This window comes from Trichoplax adhaerens, genomic scaffold (assembly GCF_000150275.1).
Source record: "Trichoplax adhaerens TRIADscaffold_7 genomic scaffold, whole genome shotgun sequence".
Lineage (NCBI taxonomy): Eukaryota > Metazoa > Placozoa > Uniplacotomia > Trichoplacea > Trichoplacidae > Trichoplax > Trichoplax adhaerens.
Genome location: NW_002060949.1, coordinates 4,414,427 through 4,426,874, shown reverse-complemented (window position 1 = coordinate 4,426,874; position 12,448 = coordinate 4,414,427). Strand labels below are relative to the sequence as shown.

The window sequence follows — 12,448 nt, the reverse complement described above, 5'->3', positions numbered from 1 at the left end:
TTCATCAGCAAAGATTATTGTTTACTTCTTGATAATGATATATAATGCAGTTGCGATACGATATTCAGCATTGTTGGACAATATTCGCAATAGTAGCTATCTAATCTATTTATCTTGATAAAATAGTCTTATTTAGAATGTAGTCGTTTCGATCATATTTAAACTGAGTACCGTAAAAAAGTGGCAAGGGTATTTAATTTTATATTTTTTTGGATGAAAAGTGGTCTTTAGTAAAATATATTTTTCTATTCGTATTGTGGCTATCGACCCTATAATTACTGAATATAAATCTAATGGATATGTAGACAATAAGTCTTTGATGTCAGCATACTTCATATTATCTAATATCTATTGTCGAAAATGCAAGAACCTATTGAAAAACGTAAGTTTGAAAGCGCCTTTAAATTAAGAAATGAGTCCTCGATTTTGATAGAGGTAAAATATCGGTTGGATTCAACTTTATTAACATACATCTGCAGTATACCAAAACCGAGGTAGCACTTATGTTGCTATTACGAATTACATTCATTCAAGCGGAAAATTAAATTTAAACAGTTGCAATGTTGTTTCGGCAGTAATAATATTGTTTAAAGTAATTATGGAATTATGATAATGTGTTAGTCTATCCAATTTGTTTATACGAGGATAGACACGATAAACAAACATGATATTAATCTGTTAATTCTATACAAAATATAAACTTAAAAAATAATTGTCTTTCACATATTGGGATTAATGAAAAAATAAGGAATATGAAAAGAAGGTTTCATTCAAGTAACCATTGAATTAGACTACAATATTTTACACTATGATTGGCTTATATATGTACTTTCTTTTGATAGTGTTTTGCTGGTTTTGGTATTTCAGTTGCTTATATTATAGTTTATTATCCTATAATTTTGAGTTAAATACAAGATCAGAGAAATTTTGGAATCCTTTTTGCTATTGTAATTAAATTATCAATGGATTACCTATTTTTTTAATCGACAGGTGCTTATCTATGATAATTCAAAGTTGATAGAAAGGTATTGCTTTTATCTAGAACAGGATAATGTATGGGACTTCCTCTGACTCACTTCTTAATTGATAACATTGTTTTCTTTCTATAACTACCGATAACAGCTGCAATAAATCAATACAGCTATTGTTTGGAAATGATAGATAAAAAGTAGTACAAATATCTTGGTAAAAAGGTTTTAACTCGTAAAGCCCTGTAAATATAAAAATATATTTACTTTTTTCTTATTCCTATTCTTCATCGTAATTAGGACATGATACAAATAGAGACGGTATGTGTCGTAATAACATAACCAAGAATTTAATGTAAATCACGTCAGGTTATAAATTAAGTTTGGGATTTATTAATTTACATTTCACTTTCGATTACTATCTGATGAAAAGAATTCTTTCCCTTCTATTAAAGAATCTCATTTCAGATAATTTCAATATCGGATAGATTAGGTTGTAAAATTGATGTTCTTTTATTCAAATAATTACTGATAACAGCATGAATGGGAAATCTTTCAAACTGATAGCTTTATTGCTATCAATATTTATATTTTATTGATAGTTTAGTGTCTAAAATACTACGAAAAGTTGATTAGAAAAGGTAATAAAAATTATGATAATTTATTTACTGATGATTCGAAGTTAATGGAATGTCTACAAAGATTAATCGAATAATAAAAAAAGAATAAGGTGATAACGTCTTTATTTTTTCTCTTAACAATCTATGACTTTTGTAAATCTGGAATAAAAGCTGGCAACTTATTTAGGTGAATACTATTTAGAGCGGATCATTTCATCGTATTTATAGTACCAGTATGCAATGGATGAATTAGGATGCTATTCAAGCATTTATTACTGCATAATAACGATACGGAAGAAGAAAATTAAGATCTTATCGCAATTGTTTTGAAAAACACTAAAAGAAAATTTTATAAATACTTAGATAGGAATGATAGCAGATGTTTTAAATTTTAGACGAGGAATGATTCATTTTACCAGGATAATTTTATTTTAACAATAATATTAAAACCCACTGATTAGTTCTTAGCAGGCATAAATCAATGAAATTAATGAAAAATTGAATAAAGGTACAGTACGATCATTACTCTAATATTAATTTTTATTATGTTCTTGTAATAGCTCGACCTATTACAGTTGACCGTATCATCATGTACTCACCAATTTATTAGACATCAGTACAACTTAGTATCTGCGTCAATATGACTTAACGTCACTTCCCTACAATTCTATTATTATAAATGATCGTCATTCCTTCTTTTTACTTTAACTTACTTAGTTTATATTATATTAAATGTTATAAGTATTACGTTGATAAAATAATTTTTTATTGTATACACAGCATGCTGAATTAGCACATCGAATAAGTATATATTGTTGTATAGACATAAATATGTTATATATGTTCATTCGCAAATTTTCTGATAATACAGTGTAATAATGAATGATATAAATAAATAGATTGGTCAATAAAGTTAACGAAATGGATAGAATTTATCTTCAATGTTACAGATTGTTTGACGCCAAAGAAAACGTATGGGATATCAATTTGTCATTCTGATAAAGATAATTGATCCATAATAGCAAAGGTTAGTGATTAGCGCTTTAATCTTCCGTAGTAGTTTTAATACATCTAAAAAGTAATTATCGTCCCACAGATGCGATATTTCTAGATTACTAAATCAATCCTTATTCATCATCTTATGAATACTTATCATTGTGCTCATATAGGTTATTGAAAAGTGTGCATGATAATTAAATTTGATGATAGGATAAAACAGAGCTTTCCTTTTTCATAGACTATCTACGGTATGTGTAGGATAGATTAACATAGTACAATATATGGACCGTTTGATGCGGTAAACTGATTAAGAGCAAAATACTATTATAAATATGATATACTAACGGCTTGATAGACACATCCGAATGTTGGTGAGTCTATAGTTTGAGAACTTTAAATTAAACTTTAATTAAGTATTCTTTATCCCCTAAAATTCATCATTATTACTATTTCTAAGTGTATAACCTCAAATTTTTTATGATATTACTTATTTCTTGCGCGTACATATGAGTGAATGCAAAGCATATAATCAGTGAAATTAATTGTATAGTTGATTCAATTATGCAACTTAGGATACAACTGAATTCCTGTTTTAGAAGTTTGTTTTTGTTTATATTTACTAAAATTCTTATAATAGTTAAGATCTAATCTCTTGTTATTATCTTATCCTATTAGAATTTCTACATTTCGATAATAGGCTAATGATGTAATTGATATTATATTAAAATATAATGGCAACCTAGAAAATTGAATCCTTCCTATTATAGCCAAAGATTTAGATATATAAAAGGTTATAAGTAATAGCGGCCTTGAGATAGATTTTAAATTTATTAATTCACATTAAAATATAAAACTAGCTCTTACAAGTAGATTAAGCTTAAGTGGTATAGATTGGTATTCATACGTTAGTTACGTTAGTTATGTCACAGATGTTTTTAAAAAAATAATCTTTTAATTGTTTGTAAAAATAGCTTGAACAATAAATTCCAACTGCATATTTCGTCTATATTTTCAAGACGTTAAAAGAATACCGAAGTAGTCTTTTATTGTTTGGATTTTGCATGTCTATTCTTTTCTCTCTTTATTTTAATATTCGTCAAGATAGCACATCTGCACGAAGGCTCTTAAGTATGATAAATTGTTGAAGTTGTCTTTAGAGTTATTGTTAATTATGATTAAGAAAAACGGGAGTAAATTACAATGCTTTCGATTACATGCCATCCACTATTACTGAGCGAATTTTTTATTATTTTTTGACCATATATAAATTTTTGTCTATTATTAAGTGTGAGCAATAATAGGTATTTGTCATATTGAAATAAATCAATATTTAGAGTTGCTATTCTGTCTCTAAGATTATCTACTGTATTTTAGGATTTTCAAAGTACCATCATAATATTCCGTCAACATTACAAAACAGCTTACGTCAATTCTTCCTTTTTATGGCTAGCAACAAAAGGATTTACCCATAGATGCCATATATCATTCCGTGGAACCTAGCTTACTGATGACCGTCGAAAGTCAGTTTAGAATGGATTTAAATTCATAGTGTAGAGTATTAAAAATATAATGATGTTGATGTATTGTACGTGAATTGTATTATAGAATATTTCACGCGTAGAATTACTTTAAACGCTTATGATGGAGTACACATTTTAAATAGATTAGTATAGCAAAAATAATTTGAGATAACAGTATAACCATACGGATTAGCAATAGCGAGTGAACATGTTTACTATCACTATTTTTGATTAAATTTTGAGAAATATTTTAAAATTTAATTGAATTCATGGTAGTGCAATAGTCAAATAACGAAATTATTTTTGAAAATTAAGTTTAATGGAGCGAGAAGCAAGCTAAAATATTATTATCATCGTTTTTATTTTATTATTATTTGTATTTATATTTAGTATTTATGTTATTATTAATATTATTATTATTATTAGCAAGCTAAAGTATTTTAAAATGTACATAGCTTTCTACGGTGATTTATTGATGCAGTTACTGTTAATGATTTGTAAATGTAATTACCTGAATTGTAATACTTATATAGTAATTTAGATTTAAATAATGTGTTAGAATTGAGCCATCAAGTGTCATTATCTAAAAGTTCTTACATTAGTTTATCATCATAATAATGAAATTCTAGTATTAGCAACTAAGCTCTTATATTAGTTGTATGGTAAGATGGTTTAGTAAATAACCAAATTATGCCTAAATACCCTCAAATCGCATCACAGAATGAATTGATATAATGTAGTTGCTATCTGATAATGTATTGTGAATACTATCTCTTAAATTTTATGATCCAGGAGGAAATTTAGTTTTTAAAATTAAAGTATTAGAATTGAACTATTAAACGTAATCGTTCGACGTTATTACCTCAGTTCATCAATGATACTTTTGTCATTGCGTATAGTTACTATTAATACTCGATAGGATCGCGATATATTGCATATTTCTGGACGTTTAATTCTATATTAATTAATTAGATCCGTCAATTTCTTTCTATCGGTACAGAAAAAAGCTATTCCGTGTAATTTGTTCAAATCTGTTAAATTAGATAATAAGGATCCATTTCTTTAAATTTTAGCTATTCAGACCTAAAAGGAGCCTGATATCAGTGCTATTTTTTCTTCCATACCAGATTCAAACACAATTGATAACTTAGAGCCCGCTAGTAGGCTTTAATAGAAGACTAATCCATCATGCGATACAAAGGGTTTACTTCACTTTTGGTACCAAAATTGTTAGGGCAATAAAGAAAATGTGCACATCAAGATAAAGTATGCATAGTCTACTGTAAAAGGTCTATTAATGACATCGGTAATAAAAATTAGCTAAAAAATTGAATAATTTAATTACACTGATGACCAATAGCTTAAATCTGCTATAATATAGTAAGCAACCCCTTTCATAGTGTTAGCCGTCAATATACTTATGCTAATTTTGACGCAGGGAATAAAGTTTAATAGTCATCTATGCATGAACTATTGTACTCAGGAATAATTTTATAGAGAACTTTAATCATCGGATGCTTTTGAAACATGGGCCAGGCTACTTTAAGATTTTAACCAAATTGTGATAGATAGAGCATGATAAGAATACGTGATTAAATGGTAAGTGCAGTAGTACTGCTTTTGAGATTGATTTTAAAGTAATGTAATGAAGTCCTATTTATATCGCTTTAAAAAATTTTCAAGCGAAATACTGTTTAGAAATTGCTTCGAATTATATTTTCTAAGACAAATTTGGATGCGAATGATAGAATAGTTTCTTTATCGCCGATTTAATAAATTTTACCTATTTCGGTTTGCATACGGTAGAGTAAAACCGAGTCCTAGATAGATATTTACTTACTAGTAAAGATACTCTTAGTAAAATACAGCATAAAATCTTCCTGAATAAACTGAAGAAGATAACGTAGTTAGGTAATAAGTTATCGCAATTACTTTATTGTAACAAGCTAATTCCAAACTATACTTCCACTTTTTGGTAATTACCGATAACTATAAGAAGGCCAAGAAGTGTATAGGTTAAAATCAGTTTATTACAATGTAAAAAATTTAGAATACTTTTTAAGTACAGCAGTAAGTCCGATAGCTAGTCTAACTGTACTATTTTCGTAGACACGACTCTAAGCTTCAGTATGAGATTCGCTCGTCCATCCAGGTATCCCCTCTCATAGTCGTGACCTATTCTTCAGCCAATGGCTCTACATTAAATGGATAACCTAATTTTACTCTAGGCGCGAGACTATTCTCTTAATTCGTGTTAATATATTTATCTTATACTCTTCCTATACATATTTATTTATGGAGTCGTTCTACACTTAATATTTGCTGCGTAACAACCATTTTTATATCCTCACTTATTGCTTAATAATCTATTCCAGCTATGCTCTACATTTCTATGTAATTTTTATTTTATCATTAGTATGATGAGAGTATATGTGTAGCTGTTATTATTTACCTACTTGATTATACGTTTACTATTTAATTTTTGGTAAGCTGTCCTGCAAATACTTTTTATGATATGATCTTTCATTCATAAAAGAAATGCACTCCAGTCTAATAAAATTAAATCTGATATTTGATGCGATATCTCAAGTATGAACTATTTCCAATTAAACCGCTGAAATTGGTGGTGAGTAATGTTATTTTAGTATAAGCCCTTAGATTGCTGTCATGAGTTGGGAAAGGTTATTAAATTTTAGATATTAATGCTTTACTGTATCATATATATATTTATCAGGCTGACGATCAAAATAAATGAGAATCAAGCTTATTGACCGTGAAATCTTTTATAGTTTGGCAATCTTTCGCCCGTAGGTTTCCTTCATTCTATTGAATGGAGTTTTTGAGAAAAATAAGTCAAGTAATAGGCTTTTCATTCATTTTTAAAATTATTAAATCTTATGTGCAAAAATGTCAGGATATACCCACAGTTTGCCGTCAATTACGGAGGCTAAGAATGATAAAATCTTTAAGTGGTGCGACAACTACAAACTTGATAATTATTCTTGTTGTTGCCGATAGATATCTAACTAATGTGTTGGTTTCTAGTCAAAGTTCTCAATAAATATATTTCGTGTATATTATAATCATTTCAAAAATTAGCGATCTAGAGTTTTGTGTGTATAAGAATATACGTTATGGCGTTAGGATTGTTCCTGATGTTACAGGTATCGAAGTACACAGCAGTACACTTTTTAAATTTATAGTAAATTTAATATTTATTTATATTGGATGGTAGTATCCCATTCATCCAGAAAATAAAGATGCAGATTGTGGTAATCCTATGCTTTTAAAAATTTCTTGTATGCCTATTAAATGATTATCTCAAGTTCGAAAAGAGTGACTTGTAGCTGATACTGATATCAACTTAACTAAAATGTCATTACCTAATCGCTGTTTAGATAGTTATCCCCGAATTAACTATTTTCGACGCTTAATTATTTTTAGCAACAACATAAAATACCGCATGATACATTTTACTTGGAATAGGTTTTTATTGATAAACAACTACGATAGTATATATATATATATATAACACATAGTGTGGTATTATGTTGAAGGACGTTTTTTAGCCTAACTTTCATTATTTTCAAGAGCTTCTGCTAGAAATAGTTTGCTGAAGCTCTGTGAAACATACTGATTCAATTCTTGGCAAAATTTATTCGTTTGGTTGGCAACCAAAAGATTATCTAGTCGATAAGGAGCTGGAGGGGGTCGATTCTGTTTTGAGTCGTCATCATCACGTGCCTTTGCATTATCTCCTCGCTAGGAAATTTGAAAATAGTCAATATAAGATCTCAGAAAGCAACTGTAATCAGTAGTATTATTAATTCACCTTTTTCAGTAAAGACTGCTGCTTTTGATGGTGCATCCTTAGTGTCTTATGGTATACTGATAATTTTCCAGCTTCTTGATGTAATTCGTCTAGGCTTTCCGAAAGCAATCGTAGGGACTTTTCCAAATGTGAGCTACAAAGGATGATATCAGTAAAGAATATTATTGAATGATCAATATATATACCATGTCTATGACAATATTACGTATTTTACGTACTCTGTTCCTAGAGTCAAGTAGCTTGTGGGTGCTGACGAGTGATTCAGTTTTAGTTGCGCCAAATACACGTTGCACAAGCTAGAGTTTCGAATTTCTACAGGAATTTCCTCAAATATATTTTCGTAACTCAGCCCAGCTGCTAATATACTATGTAAATTTATAAAGTGTGGATGTTACAAATAGCGATGGTACTTTCCTGCCTTAACTGATATCATCAAATTCACCTGTTTACGGTAAATTCGGTACTTCCTTGACCGTACATTTCCATGACTTTGGAAGATAATCTATAAGCTTTCATGGATAAGTTACCTTGAGCTGCTTTAATTGGATCTATGAACATTTTAATAGTGAGGATAAACCATAGTCAATTGAAAGGATAGGATTATTACTCCATTGCTATAACCGAATTACATTGGGCATGTACTGTACAATACAATATGTTGGATTATTATCGTTACTAATAAAACAATCAAACAAACGATCATAGTAGGGATTTTGTACCGAATAGTAGACCAACAGATTCATGGATTTGTTTTTGGTACGTATATTGGGAGTCCAACATGTCTTTGATGACATTTAAATCGAAAGGACTAGCTCTGTACCATCCGACTTGCATGTGATCCATATTTATAGATCGTAAATACTTCATCATATCCAGTTGATACATTTCAATGTCTATAGGGATATAGAATAAGAACATCATGGTAAGTTAACTACATAGTACCATCAATTTTATTTTCTATTGATATATTCTCTTACCGTTATCAGTATCTGCTTCGGTAAATTCCGGGAATGGAAAACAGTAGGTGACTTCTGTACAATTATCGACCAGCATGCCAAGCAAGACACCTTGTGCCAAATCAGTGCTATCTCGCTCACTCTGGCAGTGTCTGATAATTTGTAAGATTACCTATTGGTAATACGGATTAATAATTAACACTACAAATAATCGAAGTGAGTTGTGCTTCAATATACGTATTTTGCAATACATTCAATAGAGGATTACTGTAATGACAGTTAAGATTTGTCATCGATGACACAATGATATTGACCGTTGGTCAATTTAGTGTAAAATTTAAGAATAGTGTTTCATGTTTTAGAAATACAGCACTCAATAGAACTACGACACAAGATGTATCGAGTATTCGCACTATAGGTGATAGCATACTTTATTAGAAGAATTCTCGGGTCAAGTTGATCCGAAGTCTACTACACTATAACACTCACCAGTACGTCATTGACACACAGAATAGATCGACTCAGCAATGAGAAAGGAAAAAAGATGGAAGTACGCTTTCTATTTGTACATTGATATATACATATTGGTTATATTTGATGCACCAAGTAAAGGGTAGTTAATTATTCTCTTGCTTCATCTGATAGTGATCATGGTACGGTAAAGTATGCGCATCCAGTTTACGTGTATGATCGGTTACGATAATTTTTCCTAATTAACCACTTGGAGCAGAGTACTAAAATTGTATTGTTTCTATTTTTGTATTCCAAGTTATCGAAGATAAAAAGTTAAAATTTTTCTGTGAAAGGAGTCGATATATACTAGAAAGAAGTACATGAAAATATTCATGTACAATTGAAATTTCAATAAGAGTATAGAAGCTGTTGAGCGAGTACTAATTACTGGATCGTTTTAGGATTAAGGAGTTGAAGACTTGATTTACTTTAATTACGGGTCCATCACAAATTGAGAATATAGTTCATTCTCAACTTCCTCACAATCGAGAAGTACGTGCTATGGTATGATAAAGACTTACTTGGCCATCTATCGAGACTTTCTTGATGGGGACATCAATTTCAGCCCTGCTCATCTTGTAATCCGCCATGTGTCCAATCCTCCACTGTGCCTAGTGGATAACTAGCGCCGTAGGCTCGAGTAAGTTGTAACACGGTCATACAGTAGACTCATAGTACCGTACTGTATTATACACAGTACAGCTACAAGAGATCACAATACAGTAGTATCGTATTGTACGGTGCAGTACAGTGTACAGTGCAATACTGTACTGTACGTATTGTAGTACTGTACTGTACGTTTTTCTTTCTTTCCGCCTCTATCATCATACTGTACAGTACAGTGTACAACTGCACCATTGTGTAATGCTGTCCGTATCAAGAAGGTCTTAGCTTGCGAAGCTGGTGCCGGTCGATCGCTGAAAATGTTTTAATCTACTAGGTTTAATTGTGCCAAGTGAAGGTTCATCATGGCTGGTCTTATAAAAGGAAGTCTTTTAGTAGTTATTTCCATCGCAGCAATAGCAATCATTACGCAAAGATGGCTTGATAACAAAAGCTATCTCTTTAGCCATGATGAAATAGCGGAAGTCGCTAAGAAAGCCGTAGGTACCTACATACGCATATGCAGCTACTGTACTAATGTATGACCTGCTGCACTAAACCTGCCCAATCTTTGCTCATCATATTTCGCGTACTATGATTATTATTTATAATTATTATGTTATATAATATAATGTAATTATTTGCACTTTTTTACTTTACATTATAGATTTAATTACCTCTGTCCCTTCGCACTATGTATATCATATGCATATGATTTTACTCTGATTATTGTACTGTATGTACTCGTATAATATTATCGAGTATTCTAATCAGTATAACTTCTGAATGAATTCAATATTGCTTTCGTGTAGTCTTGACAGACATAAAAGTAAATTCCGCGAGACAAGATTAGCTTACTGAATATTTTATGTATACGTTGTAGGTTGTGAATAACCACGTAATGATCAACTACAGCAGTAGACGTATAATATAGTGGATTAATTTTTAGTACGAGCTTGTATGCTTGTGACTAGTTATTAACTTAATTGTTCGTTTTATACGGTATTATTTACGTAGCAAAGACAAAACAACCGATACTACAATTATTTTATGACCGTAATCAGTTTTATTGACTGCAATAACTACGCGTACTATATTGTTAGTACTCACGTTTAATATAGCTATGGATAAGTTCATCGTTACACTATAATAGAGAATTGACAATGAGTAACCAGTTAATCCTATTCTTACGATCTACGGTATGGCCGCCCAATGTCCTCTATCCTAATAACTAATTAATGTATCATTTCCTTATTGTAATCGCAGGCATGCCAATCGATGATGCATTGGCTAACGTAACAGCAGAGCTAAAAATTCGTTATCCCCGCCATATTTTAGAAGAATCTGAATGGATATTTATTAATTGTGGTGGTTGGATGGGATCATTTTACTTACTGCATGCATCCATCACTGAATATGTGTTGGTGTTTGGAACTGCAATTGATACATCTGGACATTCTGGTACTGTATATTCCATTAACTAGGGCTAATGTTATGCGTTAGTTTTTAAATTTTGTCATACAGTGGTAGCTATAAGGCACACTGAGACACTGGATAGATTTATGATTGATTGAATGTTAGCCGATATAAAGAAGTTGTAATGACAATATTGTAAAATTACCGGTCAGCACATTAATTTTTTCTGTCTTTGCAGGTCGTTATTGGGCTACGATATCCGATACTATTCTGAGCGGATCATTTCGTCAATGGAAGGAAGGTACGACGTTCAGCAATGTTCATCGTCCCGGGACAACAGTTATACATGAGATAGGTGAAGTCACTGCAGTACAATGGAGTCCGAATACTTGGATGGTAGAATATGGTCGTGGGTTTATTCCTTCCACCTTAGGATTTGCTCTATCGGACACTATATTTGGGACGCAGGACTTTGTCCTTTTATTTCGAATACTAAGAATCTACGCTAGAGCTATAACTCAGGAATTACTACAGGGTGTTTTCTAATCCTGTTTTGTATAATCTGGGGATAAATTTCTATTAATTAGATACCTTGCCGTTTATAATATGAAATAAACATGTGTTTTAAGATGTTTAAATTGGCGCAATTGAATCGCAGCCCTCGCTGTTGGTTTACTGTGGTTGATGCGTGTATGTAGTTATGATTCAGGATTTCTACTATATAGCTATGGTTTTACCATAGACTGTGGACTACTAGAAAAAAACCTAAAGGTCCATAGAATAATGTAGGAAAAAGTAAATGATACTGTTCACTACAATGTACATGCGCTGATCGGATGAAATAGGCCTCGACATTTTCGTACAGCTGCTAATAACCCTCTATCGGTTTCTCTGTTTTAGAAGTTTCTGCAGTCTACGTGGGCAGTAGAGTATTCTGGACAGCTCTAATAGACCGTTTTATTGATTTTTGATATGATACTATACGGTATTCAGGCAATATCTTGGCGAGATGAATAATGAA

General features: G+C 31.0%; 2 protein-coding genes across 2 annotated transcripts; one reads left to right on the top strand and one right to left on the bottom strand.

Moving 5' to 3' along the window:
* Positions 1 to 7,593: 7,593 nt before the first annotated feature.
* Positions 7,594 to 9,983, bottom strand: TRIADDRAFT_37963 (expressed hypothetical protein; the record flags this gene model as incomplete). The annotated part of the gene is made up of 7 exons (XM_002114099.1): positions 7,594 to 7,869; positions 7,940 to 8,072; positions 8,158 to 8,304; positions 8,382 to 8,487; positions 8,659 to 8,832; positions 8,917 to 9,067; positions 9,930 to 9,983. The coding sequence occupies 7 exons, from the start codon at positions 9,981 to 9,983 to the stop codon at positions 7,678 to 7,680; spliced, it is 957 nt and encodes a 318-aa protein (XP_002114135.1). The 3' UTR covers positions 7,594 to 7,677.
* A 393-nt stretch (positions 9,984 to 10,376) lies between these two features.
* Positions 10,377 to 11,973, top strand: TRIADDRAFT_28090 (uncharacterized protein; the record flags this gene model as incomplete). Its single annotated transcript, XM_002114417.1, has 3 exons — positions 10,377 to 10,515; positions 11,278 to 11,472; positions 11,666 to 11,973. 3 exons carry the CDS (start codon positions 10,377 to 10,379, stop codon positions 11,971 to 11,973), a joined length of 642 nt encoding a protein of 213 aa, XP_002114453.1.
* Positions 11,974 to 12,448: the final 475 nt, after the last annotated feature.